This window comes from Equus asinus, chromosome 4 (assembly GCF_041296235.1).
Source record: "Equus asinus isolate D_3611 breed Donkey chromosome 4, EquAss-T2T_v2, whole genome shotgun sequence".
Taxonomy (NCBI): Eukaryota; Metazoa; Chordata; class Mammalia; order Perissodactyla; family Equidae; genus Equus; species Equus asinus.
The window spans coordinates 18,356,592-18,377,492 of record NC_091793.1 but is presented as its reverse complement, the minus strand read 5'-3'; the positions used below and the strand labels follow the sequence as shown (position 1 = coordinate 18,377,492).

Below are 20,901 nucleotides of genomic sequence, written 5' to 3'. Positions count from 1 at the left end.
TCCTAGCAACGCCTCACTTTTATGGAGGGCTTCTCAGTCTCAACGTCCCCACAGATCTTGTCTAGTAAAAAGCAAGCCACAGCTTCAGAGTGTCCACCTGTGGTTCTAAATCCTCCCATTGCGTGGAAGCACCCATGGGGCGGCCCCATAGAGTGTGAGGTCAGAGAGAGGTGGCCTGGGTGGGGGGTCAGAGGGAGGCGGCCCGGGTGGGGGTCAGAGGCGGGCGAGCACCAGCCTGTGCAGAGCTCACTTTGAGCCCGCCCCTCCCGCTCCAGCTCCAGGGCCCCTCTCCCTCCTGCGGCCTGATGTCTCTGGCACGGTCTTTGGCTCTGACTAGGTTTTCTCGCAGGGCACAAACATGCTGACTGACAAGCTGGGGACAGTCCTGCACACACAGCGCCGGGACCACAAGCCCATGGCCTGTCCTCCAGCAGCTCAGGCCAGACCTGCCAACATTCAGTGCCTCACACTGCACGTGAGGAAGGGCAGATGTGGCCTGGGCTCGGGAGCACAGCCGGAGGGAGTGGCCCCAGCAATCCAGTCCCACCCCCCTGGATGAAGCTGAACTTGGCCAAGGGCCAGACTGGTCCCGCAGAGGGGGATGGGCCCGAGGGTAAGGACGGCCCTCCAGCACCTGATGGCTTTGGGGTTGGTGAGAGCTGAAGGGAGCTCAGCTCCACCTCTTTCTGTGACCTTGGGCAAGACACACACCGTCTCTGCCTCACCGTCCTCATGGGGATAAAGTGGGGACGAAAACAGAACCATCTCCAACGGTGGGCTGGGGAGTTCAACAAAATGACACTGCACGGTGCTGGGCCCAATGCCGGGCAAACTTGGGCTGCCATTCTTAGCGCCTCTGCTGGCTACTTTTACAGATATTTTTGCCTGAGTCGAGAGAACCTGAACTCCTGTTTGCTCACATTCACAGTTTTATTGAACTCCTGTTTCAACAGCTCTATTAAAGGGATGATGCCAGAAAAGACTTTCTAGTCTCCTATCAACAAGTTATGTCCAGCCACATTCTTGGCTGACTTAGAAAATCAATTTGCCACTAAATCGCATCCTAAACAACTTCTCCAGATGACAGGGAGGAGAGCCCATAAGAGGGAAGGGGTGGGTCGCGTTGTCAAATACAGTCACGCGCTGCTCAATGATGTTCTGGTCAAGGATGGACTGCATCCACAACGGCAGTCCTACAGATCAGTACCACATAGCCTAGGTGTGTACGAGGCTAGACCATCGAGGTTCTGTAGGTACACTCTATGACGTAGGCACAACAATGAAATTGCTTAACGACACACTTCTCAGACGGTGGCCCCGTTGTCAAGTGACGCACGACTGTAATCCAGTAGGGTTGGAAATGGAGATGTGCATTTGTATTTGTTTTCCTGTGGTTTATTGCATTCCAGGCCCCGTTTCTTCACCTTTCCCTGTATCCACATCCTTTGCCATGTGACTTTGGGGTTCCACCCACTAAAGAGGCTGAGAATATCTCCCTATCCCTTGGCTTTGGGTTCAGCCACAATGACTTGCTTTGGCCAAAGGAATGTTAGCAAATATAACGTGACCAAAGAATTAAAAAGCACTTGTGTGACTGGGCAGGCCGCCCTGTGCCTGTGTGCTGCTTTAAGCAGAACACACCCTGGCCACAGCATTGGTCCAGGGTGGAGGGTGAGAGTCACGTGGAGCAGAGATGACCAGTCAAGCCCCCAGAGCTCAGCTAGCCTAGACTAGCCACCCTATTGATGTGAAAGCCAAATAAATTCTTACTGCTGTGGGGGTTTTGTGGTGGTTTGTTACATAGCAATAGCTGACTGATACAGTTCTGAATTCCTAGTTAGTAAGAAATAAAAGGGAATGAGCTCAGAGTACAGAAAAAAAGTAGGCTGTTCATGTGGATGGGTTTTTGGTCATCAGTGTTCCTTGATGGTGGGTACACTGCAAGGGGACTTTGTGACACCCCTCCCGTGGGTGTGCAAGGTGGCAGTCACCTGGCTGGTAGCAAGAGGTTAGACAACATGGTGTAGCAAGGTCCATTCCAGCTGTCAGATCAGAAATATGTCAGTATATTAATTTAACTGTTATGAATGCTATCATTAGTTAACAGAGAGCACGAGGCTTCTACTAAGTTCTGTTCTGAATATTTAGGGAGACAATTACATAGTTTTTCCCATGATTCCTCACAGGAGGGAAAAAAAAAATCCTGAAAACTTCAAACAGAATAAGAACACAGCAGGTAGCAAAAACTCCTAATTAGAAATACTCAGTAAAGAATTCCTCCACTTCCTTTTAAAGAACAGTATAATTACTTCTAAGAATTGAAAAATTGCTTCATTTGATCAAATATTTTGATTAGCAAAGAAATTAATTGTACTGTATCTTCATTTGTATTTACAGCGAATAAATGAATGCTAAAAATAACAGCAGGAAAACTGCCTGTCAAAAGAAGAAAAAGATAAAACGTTAAAAAATCCAGATGAAAATAAAGTGGAAGCTGTGTGCAAGCATCCTGCCACAGACCTCCCGGATCGGGAGGCCGGCTTCCGCGACTCCCCGGGCCCTGCACCCCCGGAGGCCGACTCTCATCTGCTGGGGGGGTCTCAGGGTCTCAGCGGTTGACGAATTGGCATCAGCAACCCAGCATGCTGTTTGCAGAGGTGAGGGAGTTATAGCACAATTCCAGGTTTCCTGGTGGCATGGCCTCGACCCGGGATCTCTTACCATGCAAGCATTCTTTCTGGGCAAGGAATGAGGGTGAATCTGAAGATTCCAGAACCTCCTTTGGAAAGGCTACAATCAAGTCAAGTTTCAAGTCAACTGAAGGAAGGCTTACTGAGACCCAGTACTGGTGACACTGAGACCCAGTACTGCCGGCCATCCTTCACTGCATCTCCTTCACCGGGCGCTGGGCGGGGGTGTTACGGACGCTTCTCTGATGCTCACGTCACCCTCTAGGCAGCGGTGCTTCTCCCCGCTGTTTAGAAAGTGAGTGGGACTCACCTCTGAGAGTCAGGGCTCCACCCACCCTGGGGTCCCCAGGCTACTTCCCTGCAAACTGACGACAGAGCTCAGGATGGTCCGACCTGAGAGCTCTGCTCCGCCCCTTCTGTCACGATTCCAGCTGCCCGTCTACCACACGCACGAGCACGCAAGAGCCCACCAGAAATAGGAATGTGGCATCTCATCGACACGGCCGGGGGGCCTCCCTACTGCGTGTCAGGCACTGTCCCAGGCACTGGGGTAGAGCAGTGAACGGCACGCCAACCCTGCCCTGCAGGAGCCAACACTTTGAGAGGCCCACCGAGGCGAGCAGGGAAGAGACCCACCTCACAGCCCTGCCCCTTGGCCTGCCTCCCGGCGCCCTTCACCATCCGGTCTCACCCCATCGCCCCCGACCTCTCCCCTCGCTTCATCCCATGCTCTAGGCAAGCCTGTGTGGGGCTCTCCCCACCCTGGGTTTCTGCACTCGTGGATCCCTACGCCCAGGAAGCCCCATCTCCCAATACCCAGACCTGGTGTGGCTCATCAGAAACTGTGCCCATCTTTGCCCCTGGCCAAGCAGCTAGGTCCTCGTCCTCTGCTCTGGATCGCCGAGCTCACTTCTGTCATACAGCTCTCGACATTCACAAAGGATCCATCTGGGCACCTTTGCAAACACACAATTCACAAATCCTTCGGTAGCGTGAAATTGCCATAAAATGCAGGGAAATAAAGAAAACATTTAAGCCATCCTTTGACCCTTTAATGATTCAATAAACTCACGCCTGAAGTCATTTATGAAATGTTAAAACAAATTCTTCAGCCCAGGTAATTCCACACCATATAATCACATCATTACTAAACATTAAACATTAGACATGCATTCACTGAAGGAGGGTAAAATAAAGTGAGAACGAATGCAAACACTTGGCGCTTGCTATGTTGGGTACCGTGCAAAGCTCCTTCCACATCAACTCGCTGAACCCAACTACCGATCCTGTTTTACAGTGGGGAAGCTGAGAGCACGGGCCTGGCATGGGTTGGAATTCTAATCCCAGCTCCAGCCCTTCTAGCTGTGTGACCAGGAATGGATGCTTAACCTCTCTGTGTTTCAGTTTCCTCATCCATACAATATGGATAATGATGGTACCCACACCTTAAAGGGCTGCTAGGAGGATTAGTTGAGTTAATTTATGTAAAATGCTTGGAACGGTGCCTGGCTCATAGCATGTGAGCAGGGCGTGTCAGCCATCATTTTGGTGCTGGTATCTGAATGTGGGTGACAAGAAGATGACAGTGACTGGCCAGGCACAGTCACTAGGCAGATGATTTGCTTCCTCCTCTTAATCTCTCAGCGTGGACCATTCAGATTCAGACCTTGGTAAAAGCCATGAGATGGAACTTTCTGGCTTGTTCACGAATGGTCACAATCATTTCTGCTGGAGCACGAGTCACCTCAGGGGGAAGTGTGAGTGCTTCCGTGTCCTCCTGCCCGCCAGGACCCCAGGGCTGGCCCGCTGCCTGGCACACACTCTCATTCATGTGTGCTGAATGTGGAAAGTTAGGTTTCCTCTAGTCGAACGAGGCTTCTAAAGCTGGAATGCAAACAGCTCACCTACAAGTTAGACACAAAGGTATGTGACGATGATAACCAAGATACTGGTGCCGTCTGGATTTTGGATTTTCTCCGCAAGACTTACTTGGGACAATGACTTCTTGGGTACACTCATGGCTTCCTGATATGGTCATGACCTTGTGGAATCAAAGGTATAGCTCAACTCTCGTGTTTAATTGATCCAAAGCTTGTAATTAAACTAGACTGTCAATTAGACTGCTGTGGCTCTGGAGGGACCAAATGAGTGGGGGGTCTGCCTGGACTGGCAGTGCCACAGTCCATTTATTTTGAACACATAGATAGTATCCCACTGAGGCTAGGAATCAAGAAAGAATGCCAATCCAGATTCGAGAGGCAATGCTTGCTAAAGTGTTTTGAGGATGCTGGAGTGAGTGACAATGCAAGGTGGACTATAGGAGGATGTGTACAGGGATCCTCAAAGCATCTCCCTGGAGACTGGCTGAGCACACTGAGGTGAATAAGACCCTGTCCCTCCCCTCTGGGAGCACAGAACATTTGGGTTTGAGAAAATTCACTCATTCAAATTTTGCTTTACTAATTTCCACAAATTTCTACTTTGCTAGAAATTCAGTTTGCACATGTTTTCTTCCAAACCTCACTGGATTTATGATCACCTCGGCCTGAAATAGCTGTGATTGAAAGGGGGTCTCTCGGGTGGAGGAGGGGGCAATGTGGCCACCTGCCACAGGAGTTGGGTGCAAGCCAGCCTGGTGTGGCCCCTTCACCTTTCTGCAAGAGGCATCAGAAACCAACCATGCTCCCTCGTGGCCAACCCGTCCTGCTTCCGGCAGAGCCCCAGCTGGCAGCTCAGAGCAGCAGGTGCCCAGCCCACCGACTGTCCACACTTCTGGAACCTGGGGTTGGCGGGGGGACTTCTACCCCTTCCCCAGAGGCAGCTCCAGAGGCAGGTGTGGCCCAGGATGCGTGGGTGGAGGAGCCTTAACCAACTCGGATTTGGGAGAATGTTTTTAACCTTGAAAGAATGACAATGCGTCATGTTAAGCGGTGGCCAAGAAACTTCTGCAGGATGGACACTAATTGCTCATCTTCCAGGATGATGTCATTTTCATTCTGTTGCTCTCATTGCTACAGTTGGCTTTAAGTAGGCTATCATATCAGTGTGAACATTGGGACAGCGCTAGGACCAGTGTAGACGCTGATGCTCAGAGGAAGCAGACACGTGCCTGTGCCAGGTGCCAGCACCCTCCACCAGCAGGGCTGCCAGCTCACCGCACTCAAAGGCCCAGAGAGGAGATGGGATGCGTCAGGTCGGCCTAGATCCCACGGGACGCCTGGAACCTGCTGGTGGGCTGCTGCTGATACCCAAGCCTGGGGCTGGCGACACTCCTTTTGCTTTAGCTTAGGCATGGCGAGCCCAGCAGCCCATTGCCCTAGCCTGTCACTAAAGCCACCCCAAGTGCCTAACTCCGCCTGAGCTGTCCCTCACAACCTGTTACGTCCTCAATGGTCTCCAGGACAACAGGTAGTGAACGTTTTGTTGGCAAGTGGAAAGTGGGTGAAATTTAGAGAAAACATTCAAAAATCACTGAAATTATATCAAGAGGACCTAGCCTTTCTTGCCACCAGGAGCAAGAGTTATTAACAGTAATGATGTATCTTAACAATCTACTTAATCTATTTCTGATAATCTTAGGGCTCTTTCCTCAAAAGGAAACTTTCCCATTCTTTATAACTTTCATTAAAAATACATGGATACTGTTATATTTACAATAAAAAGAAAGATAAATCGAAGTAACACTGTTGGCAACTAATATAAATACAATGTGCATAAAAGATTACAAACATTTTAATGTGCTTTACCATCTCTTCTTCACTTGAAAACTACAATCTTAAATTCTCTCTTGGAAAAAAAACCATCTTCAAGTTATTTAACATCTCACTGAATGATTTTAAAGATCACATATTATACACACAAAGCAAAGTGTCATCTCATTGGCTCCGATAGCTAGAACGTGACAAAATAATTACTCTGCATTGAATAAGGATGCGTTTTGTTAAAAAATTCCACTATTTCCATGGTAATAAAGTAGAAGGATTTTATATGGGTTTCTACTATGTCTTTTAAAAATTCTATTTCTGCTCTGAGCGTTATTTTTACATTCACAGACGATACTGAAATTGCACTTTAAGACTTAAAAGAAATGTTAAACAGGAACAGTTTTCTAAAAACAAGGTGCTACTCTATATTTTGAACATAGCATTTCGAATGTAAAATGTTTTTCCCAGAAGTGAAAAAGAGGTATTTGCCATGGACAGAAATGCAGATAATGTTTTCACCCAGTTTGCGGGAATCTTATGAAAAAGGTATTTAGTGCTGTGGTCCAGTACTTGTCCTTTTTTTTTTTCTTTTTCACTTTTTAACCAAGCCACTTGGTAGCATTTCAGTTTTAACACCTCATTTCACTTCTTTTATGCCACATAGGTTTGTGTTTCTCATCTTGAATCAAGGAGTGACGGCTTCCACTGGTGTGAGGCGAATTCCTTGCTCCCATCTGAAAAGAATGGCGTCACCTTTGTCTTCCATCAGCTCACAGGCCTCGGGGCCGACTGGGCTGGTTCTCAAACCGTGCGTGGCGCACACGAGAACGACGTGGTGCCCATGGACTGAGCCCGTGGCTGCAGGCCTGGGACCTGCGCTTTGAGAAATGCTCTTTGACTGCAGACGAAGCCAGTAGGAGACAGGACGCCACGGCAGACCACACCCCAGGATCTGAAAACAACGTGGCGTCTGCTCTGAAAAGAGCTCACATGATTTTCACGTCACGTGTGACAGCCATACAAGACTTAAGACCAGGACGAGTTTTTGAGGACAGATTAGTGGTGTACCAATATAAGACACGGATCGTGAGCAGGAGTAGAGTTGTCGTCTTCGTGCCCGGTGGACTCTCAGTCCCCTCAAGGCCCCACAGACGTGTTAGCTGCAGTTCCAGCTTTTCCACCTCTAAGAACGGATTCGGTTTCGCTCGGGATTATTCACGGTGAACCTCCTTTGTGGGGAGAGGTACCGACTGTCTTAATTACATTTTGGTAATCTCCTTTTAATTACTTGCCGCCAGTACATCCCCCAGAGGGAAAGGAGGACTGGTGTCATATTTAATGAACTTGAGGATGATGCATCAACCATTCCTATAATTTGTTACTTCTCTTCCTTCTATTAAAAACACCAGCCCAGGACTAAACTTTAGAAATCGTTGTGATGAACACAGTGTCGGTTCTCTCACAGCCTCCTTGCCACTCCAGCCACCCTTGAGTAAGCTAACCCGTGTCCCTGATCAGAAGTCTCAATGATTCTCCTCTTGCTCAGAGAAAGGGACCAGAACTCGGGAGCAAAGGGCACAGGGCCCCGGTGGTCTGCCTCTGCCAACACCTCCCCCCCAATTGGCAGATAAACAGGCCAAAGAAAACCCCCGCACACCCTGGACTGCCAGTGGTCACCCCACAGCAAGGCCTCCCACCTCACGCCTTCACGCCATCCTTTCAGCCCGGAAGCCCCTTGCTCAAGCTGTCCTCCTGGTAAATGCAGCTCTGCTCAAGTGCTGGCTGAGCCTCAGCAAGGTCCTCCCACATCCTGCAGTCAATTTAGAGGCTGACACCCTTTAATTCCCAGCACTGACTGCAGGGGACCAGAGAAAGTGGGAGGAGGCGGCACAGCCGGCCAGGCGGTGCCCTCTCTGTGTCCCTGGTCCCCAGCTTCCTCCAGCCCCCTCCATGCCACCATGCTCACTCCTGCCTCTACACATATTTCCCACCATGACTCCTATTATGATTAATACCAAAACTTCCTCGCAAGAATGTTAGCAAAGCGCTTCCAGAGGGGAAGGCGACTCTGCGAGTGAAATCAGGGAGGACTAAGGTTAGGGGACACAACTGGCAACACTTGAAGCTCTAGAAACATTTGCCCCTCAATCCAGTGATTCCAGAATCGGCAGAGACACTCACAGTGACCTGTGAGTGAGGGCGGTCAGGGCCACGCTGAGCCTCGCAGGCTGCGTGACCTCTGACACAGAACGCCGTGAGCATTGGATGCTGTCGGCCCGTTAGAAGGGTCTGGGTGCGTATTTGTAGGTATTCGAGACCGGCACGCCAGACTAATTAGAAGGCAGAAAACCGGAGCCACCCAAAGTCCAACCACAGGGGATTGGCTAAATCAATTAAGCAGATTCCTGTCCCAGGACACCTTCTCCTTGCACTCTCTTCCCCACTTAAAGCAAAGAGCATGGCCTTCCTGACTCGCCTGTTCTCACGTGGCCTGTATAGGCCATCAGCAAAGCCCGTCTGTTCCACTTTCTAAGTGTATCTAGAATTGAGCCACTTCTCTCCAGTTGCACAGCTACTCTGCAAGCTGGTGTCAGCAGCGTCCCTCCCCGAGGCGTGGCCGGCCTCCCTGCTCTGGCCCTGGGCCCCCACAATCTCTTCTCTGTCCAGCAGCCACAGTGACCCCTTTAAAATGTAAGTCGGGTCACGGTGCTCCTCTGCCTCAAGCCTTCCCTTGCCTCTCCTTGTTACTCAGGGTCAAAGCCATTACAACGTCTTCACACGGAGCCCAAACGACATGGCGGCCCACCCCATCCCGCCCCGACCATAGCTCCTGCTCTCCGTCACTCGCCTCAAGGCGATGGACACCCTCCTGCCCGGAGTCTCTGCACTGGCCATGCCCCCGAGGGCAATTCGGCTGACCCCCTCACCTCCGCCGGGTCTCGGCTCAAATGTCACCTTCTCACACAGGCCCTCCTTCTGCCCTGCTCAATTTTTCTCTGCAGCACGTCCTGGAAACTGACATTTGAGATGTATTTGCATTCTTGTCCATCCTCCTCATGAGGAGGCAGGCCTCTGGAAGGCAGGGACCGTGTCCGTTTGGTTCGCTGCTGACCCCAGCAGCCGCTCAGTGCCTGCGCCACGGTGGGCCCCCAGGAAACGCTGGGTGATGTAGAGGGAATGAATCCACACAATGGGACGGTACAGAGCAAACGAAATCTACCTTTTAGAGAAAAATCAGAAACTGGAAAATGCCAACGATCTCACGGTGAGTGAAAAGGCAGCTATAGGAGAGACCACTCGGGGGAAGTCCCTGAGGGGAAGCAGGACCAGGAGAGCTGCCTCCTCATCTCATATCAGCAAGTCAGGGAACCATGCCCCGGGGCGGCTACTTAAGAGACGGAAGGGTAGGTAAATGCGGAGAGACAAGATGCACGCTGGAGAAGCAACAGCAGCAGATTACGGTACTTGCTGGGGGCGAAGAGTGAGCAAGTGATCTCTGCTTTTAAATCTTTTGCAACAACTCTACTTCCTTTGTATGCGGGCATATATTACTTTGATACAAATAAAAAACGTTTGTTCAAAAGGAGGCTTTTAAGAGTCAAGAGACTCCCCGACAACCTCCAAATTCCACAGCACATACACTCTGTCCTTGATCCCACTCCCCAAGGGTATCTGTATAGAAAAAAGGATTGGAAGTAAATACACCAAAACGTTAGGTTGCCCCGAGGGGTGACTTTAATTCTCTTCTTCAAAATTATCGGTATATTCCAAATCATGCAAAATGGACATAAATGACTTCTACAAATATTAGCTTAAACCATATGAAATTGTCAATATTCAATTACTTTATGACTCTAAAAGTGGTGATTTAAACCAACAGAAAAAATTATTTTAAAAAATATGGGGCTTCTTTCAAGTTCAATAAAAGTATTCCTGTCCTTTGATCCCATTTTATTTCAAAATGCAGAAATAGATTTACATACAAAGTGTTCACTGCAGAGTAAATTACAATGGTAAAAGCTGAAAAACCCTAAATGCTTAAAAATAAGGGAGTTAAAGGAATGTTATATAGATATTTTACCTGATATTTGGAAGACCTTTAAGGAACATGGGGCAATTTAACATTAAGGGGAAGAAAGCAAGATACACGATTATATATACTCATCTTCTCTACGTAAAAGGATACATTATTTATACACCCATGCTCACAGCAGCGTTTTCACAATAGCTAAGACACGGAAGTAACCCAGGTGTCCGCTGACAGATGAGGGGATAAGCAAACTGTGGTCTATACACACAATGGAATATAATTCAGCCTTAAAAAGGAAGAAAATTCTGACACGTGCTACGACATGGATGAATCTTGAGGACACCACGATAAGTGAAATAAACCAGCCACAAAAGGACAAATACTGTGTGATTCCACTTATATGAGGTCCCTAGAGTAATAAAATTCCTGGAGACAGAAAACAGATGGGTGGGTGCCAGGGGCTGGGGGAGGGGGCGGGAGAGTCGTGTTAATGGGGACAGAGTTTCCGGTTTGCAAGATGAAAAGAGTTCTAGGAACAGATGGGGGTGATGGTTGCACAACAATGTGAATGTACCGAGCGTCACAGAACTGTGCACTCAAAAATCGTTAAAATGGCAAACGTTATGTGTGTTTTACCACAATAAAAAAAATTAGGAGAAAATGCATTAAAAATAGAAAAAAAGATCTCCAAGGCAGTGTACCTCATAGAAAGAACATCAGCTCTGAAGCGGATCCTGCCTGGTGTCCACTCCCGGCTGAGGAGGCCAGGCGGGGACTAACTTCCCAGAGCCCGTCTGTCTCACCTGTGAAGCGAAAGCCGCCACCCCTCACTGGGGACGACAGCGGAGGACAGAGCGCACGGGAAGGGCCAGAGCTCACTGACCTGCAGGGGAGGCTGTTCTCGTCATGCTGTTATCATGGGGTTGAGGTTACTGTTTTCTTTTTACACTTTCCTGTATTTTACAAAACTTCCACAATTAATATGTATTTCTTTTAAAATCAGAAAAAGTATAATCATTAAAAACAGTGAGGGTCACCATAAACAGAGAGAAAAGACAAGTCACAGACTAGGGGAAGGCATTTGCGACTCACATACCAACAAAGGGGTGGAATCCTTGCAGGTAACTGGCAGACCACGGAACCCGAGCGGCGGACAACGTACCAAAGTGTCCGACCTTACCGACCTTCAGATTGGCAGGAATTAAAACGCCCGATAAAACCAAGGGTTGGCAGGGATGCGGAGCATCAGGGACTCTCCTGTGAGGCTGGCGGTGGTGTACACTGAATGACACGACCTCGGTGGCAGGATCTGGAAAGCTGACCACATGCTGGTTCCCCGCCCCACCCACCTGTCCGGCAGTTCCGTGCAGAGGAACCCCGTGTGTGCACACGGAGACAAGCACAGAAGTGGCCGGCGCTTTGCTTGTAACAGAGAAACGACCTCCTACGTGCTCATTAGCAGGGGGATGATAAGTGACCGGAGTGCGTTCATTCAGTAGAATACCTTCATTTAACAGACTGATTTTATAGCAGCTTAAGTGAAGGAACTCAAGCCAATGTAGTAACATAGGCAAATCCTAAACACGTTAGTCAGCAAGAAGAAGAGGTGCAGAAGACAACATTCAATATAACACTATTTACATAAAGTTTCAAAACAGGAATGCAACGGTATCTGTTGGGTAGGAATGTCCGTCTAAATGGCAAAGATAAAAAATCACCACTCTCCCCAGGGAGAGAGCACAGCGTTTAGGGGCCTGGAGTCGGAGCGAGACTTCCCGGGGTCCACACGGCAGCGCTACCACTCGCCATGGGGGTGACTGTGGGCCAATGTCCTAATGTCTCTGTGCCCCAGTGTCCTCATCTATAACAGGGGATGTCAACAGCACGTCCCTCGTCCCTCGTAGTGACATGGAAAGGATTCCATGAGTTAATGCATACAAAGGACTGAAAACAGGGCCTGGTCTGGAGAGCACCACACAGTGTTTGCTGCTGCTATCATTATTACAGTGAACCTCAACCCTTAAAAACGTTTACACTATTTGCTCTAGTATTCTCATTTCCAAGACTCTATCCTAGACAGGTGGTCAAGGATTCATGAACTCAGGTGTTCGTTATACGCAATAGGTGCCATTGGAAAGGACCGAAGCTTCTGGCTGCAGGCGACAGTTGAGCACATTCTAGGACAAGCCTGCTGTGATTTCGCTGTTGCACTAGATTTGGATTTTTCATGTTTGTTTCCACCTCCCCTTCCGTGCAGGCAGGGACCGAGCACGGCACTGCATGTTCTCACTCAGGCAAGAACGGTGAGCAAAGAAATCTGTGTTGGTTGAAACTAGGTTGTAATTGTTGCTAAAGATGTCGGTCCATTTACATTTAGAGACCAAGCAATGGCCTGAGAACAAACAGCTTGTGCAGCCAGAGACGCAGTCCCGGGGAGGAACAAGAGCTCGATGGTCAGCCACTCACCCTCCTCCAGGAAGCCCTCGCTGACTTCCCCGGTGACCCTCCCTCCTGCTGAGCCTACCTGTTAAAGCCACTCTCTCCACGTCTACCTCTACCCCCAGCTTGGCCGATACACGGCCCACGGCCTGACACATAGTGGGTCCTCAACAAATGTCTCCTGAGTGGGTCCCAGTTCCCTCACTTACAGCTCAGGGCCTGACGCATACTGAGCCTCACTTCTCCGGACACCAGATCATCTTCGGGGATCTAAAATCCCTGAAAACTCTAAAACAACCAGACAAGAGCAAGCTCCCAAACTTCTTAGAAAATAAAAGAAAAGTAACTTCCAATGAAACAAGAGATACATATTTACCTCCAAATACTCTATGTAGAATTTATATCAGTTTTTCATTTAGAACGAGCTAATTACATGAAGTGATTGCCAATTTATCTGGCATGGTTTTAATCAATTATCCATTTTGCCAAAACTAATTTTAGCCCTTTTTCAAAGAGAGATGCTATGTGCTACAGACATTCCTACCTCTTCAAGAAAATCGCCGAAGTTCTGGAGGAAGTATTTCCAATTTACATGGGGGGTGAGATGAATCCTTAGTTTTCTCAAAAAATAATGATACTGGCTATCTGTTAGTTTGTAACAGAAATCCTTAAGGACTTGTCCAAATTCCGAAGCCTTTACAAACCCAGTGTCCTCTTTATCCAATGCAGAAAATGCCTAAAAGAAAAAAAAGGCAGATGCTACTGTCAAGTGAATACTTCAAAAATATTGTTAAGTATTGCTTTTCCGAATACAAATGAAATCGAGTGTGTGCAAGTCCCCCATAAATTCCAAATTACTAGAAAAATGCACTGTGATTGAAAGATGAGACAGGGGAGGTGTGCGTACGGTTAAGAGCATGGATGTTTGGAGGAAATCCGCTTCCTTCGCTCATATTTGGATATGAAGAGGAAGAGGAGTGAAGAGGACCCCGGCCCCCGGTCTGCGAGGGACACCTCACTGAGCTCCCGGGAGGCCGGCTCTACGGAGCAGAAGAGACGCTCTGAGGGGTGAGGTACATCACCCCAGGTCTCTCCATCAGTAAATTCTAGTTTCTTTAAGCACAAATCATTTGTAACAGCAGGCTCAGGCACAACCAGCCACCTTGGGGTGTGGGGCGGGGGTCTCAGGTGGGAGTACCACGTTGGAAGTGGCCAGGAGGTGGGGTCAAGGGTCTACCCCCTCCCACTCCCACCCTGAGGCTCGTCCTTTCCTGACCCTCAGCCGGAGCTCACGTGACCTCACAATGGAAGACCCCTGCCGCCCTACGCCCATGCTGGAGGGGCTGGGCAGGCAGTGCCAACCCAGCAGTATAGTAATCAAACTGAAAAAGTGCAAAAATGTGCTACAAAAAGCAAGCACATTTTTTTTCCATCTGTCGAAACAAAATCATTCATTTTCATTGCACTAGGAAATCTGTATCAAGCGGTAGGTTAAGATCTTTTTATTTTAAGCAAGAATTCAACGTGCTTGCAGACCCCAAACCAAATTCCATGCAGCCAGCGCTCACCCGGGTGACTGAGCACACCCCTCAGCCCACGGGTGGCGTTACGTGTAACCAGATTAACCTGAGAATACTGTATAGCTCCGACTTTCTATCTAGCCTACGGTAACACGAGGTGGCTTCCTGCACACCGGAAGGAAGTGGACCCTGAGCCTCGGCTCTGTGGCCCACCCAGCCCTCACCCTCTCTCATTCGCCACAGTAAAACTTAGAACAGCACGAGTCACGAAGGCCCTCCTGTTATATCGAAGAAGCTGGTTCTCCTCAAAGTCTGCTGAGATCTACTACGTGCCAGGTACCTGTCTGAGCATTTCGTGTCACGGGGCGTTAGAGACATTGTGGTGCTGTGAGGCGAGCTGGGGGCCTGCTCTTCCCTGGGTCTGTGTGGCTTCCCCGTGTGTCAACCCAGCCTGCCAAGCTGCAGGGCGGAGGGAAGAGTCAAACGTGGAAAGGCTGAGGCACCCACAAAACTCTACATAAATAGAAGGTGTAGTTACATCACTTCAGAAACGAGATGCATCTGAGACACGTCTGCAACGAGATGCACAAGTGCACAGACAGGTCCAGTGTCCTCTCTGATGGCTGTCCCGAGACATGGTCGTTCCTTCTTCTCCTCGCTGCCTCGAATGCCTTCTCTCCCTCCAACTCATCAGCCACTCTTTTGGCCAGAGAATCCCCATCTGTTGCTTCAACCTCATGGCCTAGGGAGTGTTCTCAGAGGTGAGAGCCATGATTCCTCCCAAAAGTTCCACGGACCTTAGTTTGAGAACCATCCTGATACATGTAAAGTGATGCCACCTAAAGCTAGAAGGGGGCAAAGCCTCCTGCAAATGATTTGGCCCACACGGTGCTTTTGAAAAGCCTGAACTATGTGCTGACATTTAGAAGTCAGGAGGTTTTATAGCTTCTAATGAAAAATGAAAAGATCTAGCAAGGCTGGGCCCATTTTCAGCTCAGCAACAGTCGGCTGGGGCAGAGAGAAGCTGCCCTTTAGACAGGGCTGTTGCCGCGGCCACCACCTGGCCCCCTTCCCCATTTATTTTACTCCTGGTCCCTGGGCACGTCTGAGTTTGCAGTCCTCACTGGGTGAACACTGGGGCCAGGCAACCTCAAGCAGGCGCTCTGGTGTTGAAAGGTGTACAGACGGTTTTCCAGATGACCCACGTGGTTTTCCAGATGACCCAAGACATATTCATACTAACAAAGACATCAAAACGTTAAATCCTCATGGAGAATTCCTAGATGTGAAAACATCTGCTCTCCAGGATAAAGCCAGGTTCGCTGCATTCCAGAACTTTCACGAGCTGGCCAGGCTGACTTGCCTTTCCCCTCTCCTCCCTCTAACCCCTACGCTTGGCCCCCAGAGCCCAGCCGCCTCCCTGCACTGAGGGCATCTTCCCTCTGGGGACTTGGTGGACCCGTCCCAGGTTTCTGAGCGCGCCTGTAAGTGCGCACGCCGCAGACATGAAGACAGCCCTGCTGCGACTGTGGCTGCCCGGGCTCCGCGTGCCCAGCACCGCCCAGGACGCTCTGGATTCGCCATCTCACTGAACTGCAGGCCCCACGCTCTGCAGACAGCATTTTCTCTCCTGGCTGCTGCTGTAGGGAACTCAGGTGTGGGCCAGTCTAGGGGACCATGTGGCCAAAGCACAGCTGTCCGAGGGTCTGGCACGGTCCACAGCCTCTTCCCCACACATGCCTGGGCTCGACATACTCCACAGTGTGTCATACAGACAATCCTAAAATGTCAATATGCGGGGGAGACCCCCTTTCTTACGCCTTCCCCTGGCTCCTGGTGGCCTTCCAAAGGAGTCTTTGTGCCACATCCCAGCCCTGGCCAACCTCTTCAAGGCCACCTGGCGTCACACATCTCCATGGGCCCAGTGCTCACGGGATGTGCCGAGCCCCCCACCTGAGGGCCTCTGTCCTCTGCCCTCTGTGCAGAACCCCTTGTCCTCGCCTCAGACCCAGCATTTGCTAAACACAGCACTTCTGCCCCAGAGAACACGTGCTGGGGGCCACCATGGTAGCTTTTTACAGAGCAAAAATGGATACACATTTGCTAAAATGAACAGCGTGATCTTGAGGGACTCATCTGAGCTCCGAGGCCCTAAGAGAGTGGAGAGAGGTAGAAGGGGTCCCGGGGGGTGCGGGGCTGAGAGTCATCTTTCATGAATGACATGGGTGCCAGAACTTCAGTTTCCACAATCAAAGCGCTTTGCAGCCTGACGTACCGTTGACAGAGCCGGACCGGAGGAGGCAACCACCTCCTGGATGCTCTTCAGAACGTCCTCTGGATTTAGTGTCGCGAAATTGATTGGCATGCTCTCTTCTTTCTCTTCTGGCTGCGGCCTTGTTGGCTTGCTGTTCTCCACTGCTTTCAAGAAGTCAAGGTAATTGATGGAATTATCATGCCAGCTGATTCCCCAACTTGTGCCAAAAGAAAGAAAATACATTAGTTCAAAAAAAAACCCCTATCACTTATTCATTCAGCAAACAGTTGCTGAGCACAGAACATGGGGAATATGAATAATGTTAAGGCACTCTTTCCTGGCCTATAGGTACGTGCATGCCAATTAGCCGTGCTCGTAGACAGACACACGCAAATCCTGCAACATAAGGGGACAGAGGAGGGGCTGTGGGGGGTGAGGGGGCAGGGCCGCTGCCAGCTGGCGGGGCCACAGACTGTCCTGGCCGGAAGCTCTGAGACCCGAAGGCTGGACGGTGTGGCTCACAGCCTTGGAGAGCAGAAGACGGGAGAGGAGGCCGTGCTAGGGAGTCTGGTCCTACGACTGGGGCGAATGCAGGCACCCGGCAGGGCTGGGACATCTGCAGAGCGGTATTTGCAGGAAGACAAAGCCAACAGCGGGGTCACAGATGGTCTGGAGGCAAGATTGCAGGGTGGTGGGCGTGGGAACTGTGGTCATTGATAACTTAGCTAATGAGGGCCCGGCAGGGAATTTGAAAAGAAAGGAAATACATCAACGACAGTGAAAAGGAAAAGAGAAACTGGGTAAAACAGACATTAAATTCTTCTTCAGGAATGGTTGAAACTAGGTTATCAAGCAGAAAGCACTCAAAAAACATTTTTACAAAACCTATATAGCTGAGTATTTTCTCAAATAAAACATTCCATCTAAGTGTATGTCTCCATAAGGACATCCACGGAGAAACCGAGGCTCCTTCCTGCCCTCGACGCCAACACAGAAGAAAATACTGGTAAATTCCAAAACAATATATTGCGAGAGAAAAAGCCACAAGTTTCAGGAGAACGTAGAGTGTATTTATTAAAGGTGTAAAATAATTCAAAATAAAGTTTAATTGCTCTCAGAGTTCACATTTCTGAAACTCAAATTCCCTGGGGATCCTGACACTTGAACACCCCAGCCTTCTTTCGGCAGCACGGACAATGTGTGAGACAAGGAGAGCTTGGAAGGTTGGGGAGCCGGGGAGAGAAGTTTCCAGGGACTCAGAGACCTGCTTCTAAAGGGAACGAGCCAAGAGCTGTGCTTTTCCGACTCACAGCTGCGGAGCTGTCTCCCCAGGCGCCGCGCCACTGGCTCAGGCGGCGGGCACACGGAGGAAAAGATAATCAGCTCTATTTCATCGGCAGGATAAATTGCCAACTCGGTATTAAAATTTAGTAATAAAATCAAATGCATATGCTAATCTCCTCAGTATTATTTAGAAAAGTCTATTTTGGACCTAGAAAAGAATAATCTACATATAATTACAAATAACAGAGATGTTTATCATCAAGAGGTCTTTGAGATGAGAGAAGCGGCTGAGCCATGGATCCTTATTAAGGTTTCAATTGCTAAGAAAGTTGATCACCCCCATTGAAAGGTGGACTACAGAAATTCCACAGTCCTTTTGTTGTTGTTTAAAAAGTATCAAGCCTAACTATGTTTTAACAAGACTCTCTTATAATCATTTAGTTAATTATTTATCTTGTGCTATTTTCCTGTGATTTATTCACTGAATGCATATGAATTCTTCTTCAGCTGGAAATAGATTTAGTGAGAGGAAACTGTTTAAGGAAGAAGAGAACAGGCAAGCATTTGCGGATTAAATGGTCCTTCTTTTCATCACACTGACACACACAACACGCACACACTGGCATCAGACTTCTCGCAGCTCAAACACAACGGAGCAACATCTTCCAAATTGTAAGGGAAAATCATTTTCCCCCTAGGAGTCGACATTCAGATGAGCTAGCAATCTGTGTGAGGGAGAATAAGAAAATTTTCAGACAAACACGAACTCGGAATAACTACTTCCCATGCACCCTTTCTTAGGAAATTACTTCAAAAGATGTGGGATGTAGGAAACAGGGGATCCAGCCCAGAAGAATAGTGGGGGCCAAAGAAAAGAGAAAATCTTGAAAGAAGCCGGGGCGGGGGGCACTTATTTACAGAGGAACAAAGATAAGAATTACATGAGACTTCTCATCATAAAACACGCAAGTGAGAAAAAGGGTGGGCTGACATATTTAAAGTGTTGAAAGGAAAAAAATCACCAACCTAGAATTCTATATCCAGTGAAATTATCCTTCAAAAGTGAAGGAGAAATAAAGGTTTTCTCAGACAAACAAAAACGGAGGGGATTCATCACCAGTCCCCGCTCCTTCAAACAGTGAGACCAGACAGTCTGCAGAGAGAAGGGAGCCCACGCAGGCCAGAAACTCGGCTCTACACAAGGAAGGGAAGAGCGTCAGAGAAGGAATGAAGGAAGGCGGAAGAACGTCTTTGATTCTTCTCATTCTTAGTCGAGCTAATAGATGACTGTTTGTTCAAAGTAAGAACAACAATGCGTGTGGTGACTACAGCGTATGCACAGGGACGTGAACGACAGCCATGCTGTAAGGGACAGCAGAGAGGATGGGGGAATTCTCTGACGTAGGCGCCCGCACTGCCCGTGAAGTAGTCGTGCGCCATGTGAAAGTGGGCTTAGGCTAGTTACAAATGGAAACCCCCAACTCTAGAGCAACCGCTGACCTTTTCTTTAAAGGGAGGGGAGAGGTGCTCATATTGCCCCCCTGCAAACAGAAGGCCATAAGATTCAAGCACGCGGTCACAGAACACGAGGCCAGCACAGCACAAAGATACAGCAGGATGGGAATTGCATGCCGCAGCCACCGGAGGAGGGACAATCGACTCTTAGATCATTCCAGTGTAAAATGAAGCGAGGCTAGGATTTGCAGTTAAAGTGGCTCAAACACACATATCTAGCTCTGTTTCCACTTAAAACCTTTCTAAAATGACAGAAGAGGGAGTTTTGAAAAGGTGTAAAACAGTGGTTCTTAAAGTGGGGTGCTCTAGTCCAGCGGCATCAGCATCACCCGGGAATCGTTAGAAATGCAGGTTCCCAGGCCCACCACAGGCCTGCTGAATCAGCGGAGACCAGGCCTCCCAGTGACTCTGAGGCTTGCTGGAGTTCGAGGACCAGGGGCACAAACCACTGAGGATGGAGAGAACGTGGAAGAAGACAACAGCTGCTGGAATTCCATGGATGAAGGAGAAGGGATGTATCAGGTCCAAGAAACCAACAGAGGGAACGCAGAAAGGCAACCTGGCGTACTCTGCAAATGCCCTCCGACGCCCCAGGACTGGGCTGCCAACCACCTCTGGAAGCGGGAATGAAGGTGGGGATGAAAATAGCAGGACTGGTTAAAAGTCTGTGTGGGAAGGAATCAGAACCCAGGCCTCTCCCCAAACTCCAGGTGGCCGGGTGCTGGTCCCCCGCCCCCCAACAGCAGCTCTGGAGGGGCTTCTCTGGAGCGGCCGTCTCTGCACTGGAGGCCTCTGTCCTAGGCCAAGGCAGCGAGAGCTCTTAATGAAAAGAGGGGAATTTAGTTAAAGCTTGTATCCTAACTCTACTAGTTTCCTATGGCTCTGTAGCAAAATACCACGTAGTGGGTGGCTTCAAACATCGCCCCTTTATTCTCTCACAGTTCTAGTCACCACAAGTCTGAGATCAGCCTCCCTGGGCCCAAGTCGAGGCATTGCAGGGCTGCACTCCCTCTGGGCTCCAGGGGAGAACCCCATTTCAGCCTCTCTCAGCTTCAGGCAGTGGTGGCAACCCTTGGCTTGTGGTCACACCACCCCAATCTCTGCCTCTGGGGTCACTTTGGGGTGAACTCTCCCTGCCTCCCTCCTATAAGGAAACTGGCAATCGCGTTGGGCCCACCCAACAATCCAGGATCAGCCCATCTCAAGACCCTGCCCTGAATCCCATCTGCAAAGACTCTTTTTCCATATAAGGCACCATCCACACATCCCAGATCATGGGGACCCGCACATCTTTGGGGAGGGTTATATTCGGGGAGTTCACCATATAGGCTGTTGAAGCTTCCAGCCGGCTCCCAGTGAGCTCCAGCATGGTGGCAGCAGGAGACCACAGAGTGCTCTCTGGTGGGGCTGCCAGACGTAGAAAAAAACCCAAACCAACCACCACATGGTTACTCAGTTAAATTAC

At 49.4% G+C, this 20,901-nt stretch overlaps 1 protein-coding gene across 2 annotated transcripts in view; it reads right to left on the bottom strand.

The window, feature by feature from the left end:
- EFCAB6 (EF-hand calcium binding domain 6) overlaps window positions 1–20,901 on the bottom strand; it is a 237,374-nt gene that overhangs the window by 27,694 nt on the left and 188,779 nt on the right. For both annotated transcript variants that reach the window (XM_014864412.3, XM_070506757.1), the window contains 2 exons: window positions 16,659–16,854; window positions 13,408–13,599 (listed from right to left, as the gene is read on the bottom strand). In XM_014864412.3, coding sequence (XP_014719898.3) covers window positions 13,408–13,599; window positions 16,659–16,854 — 388 coding nt within the window. The remainder of the gene's footprint in view (window positions 1–13,407; window positions 13,600–16,658; window positions 16,855–20,901) is intronic.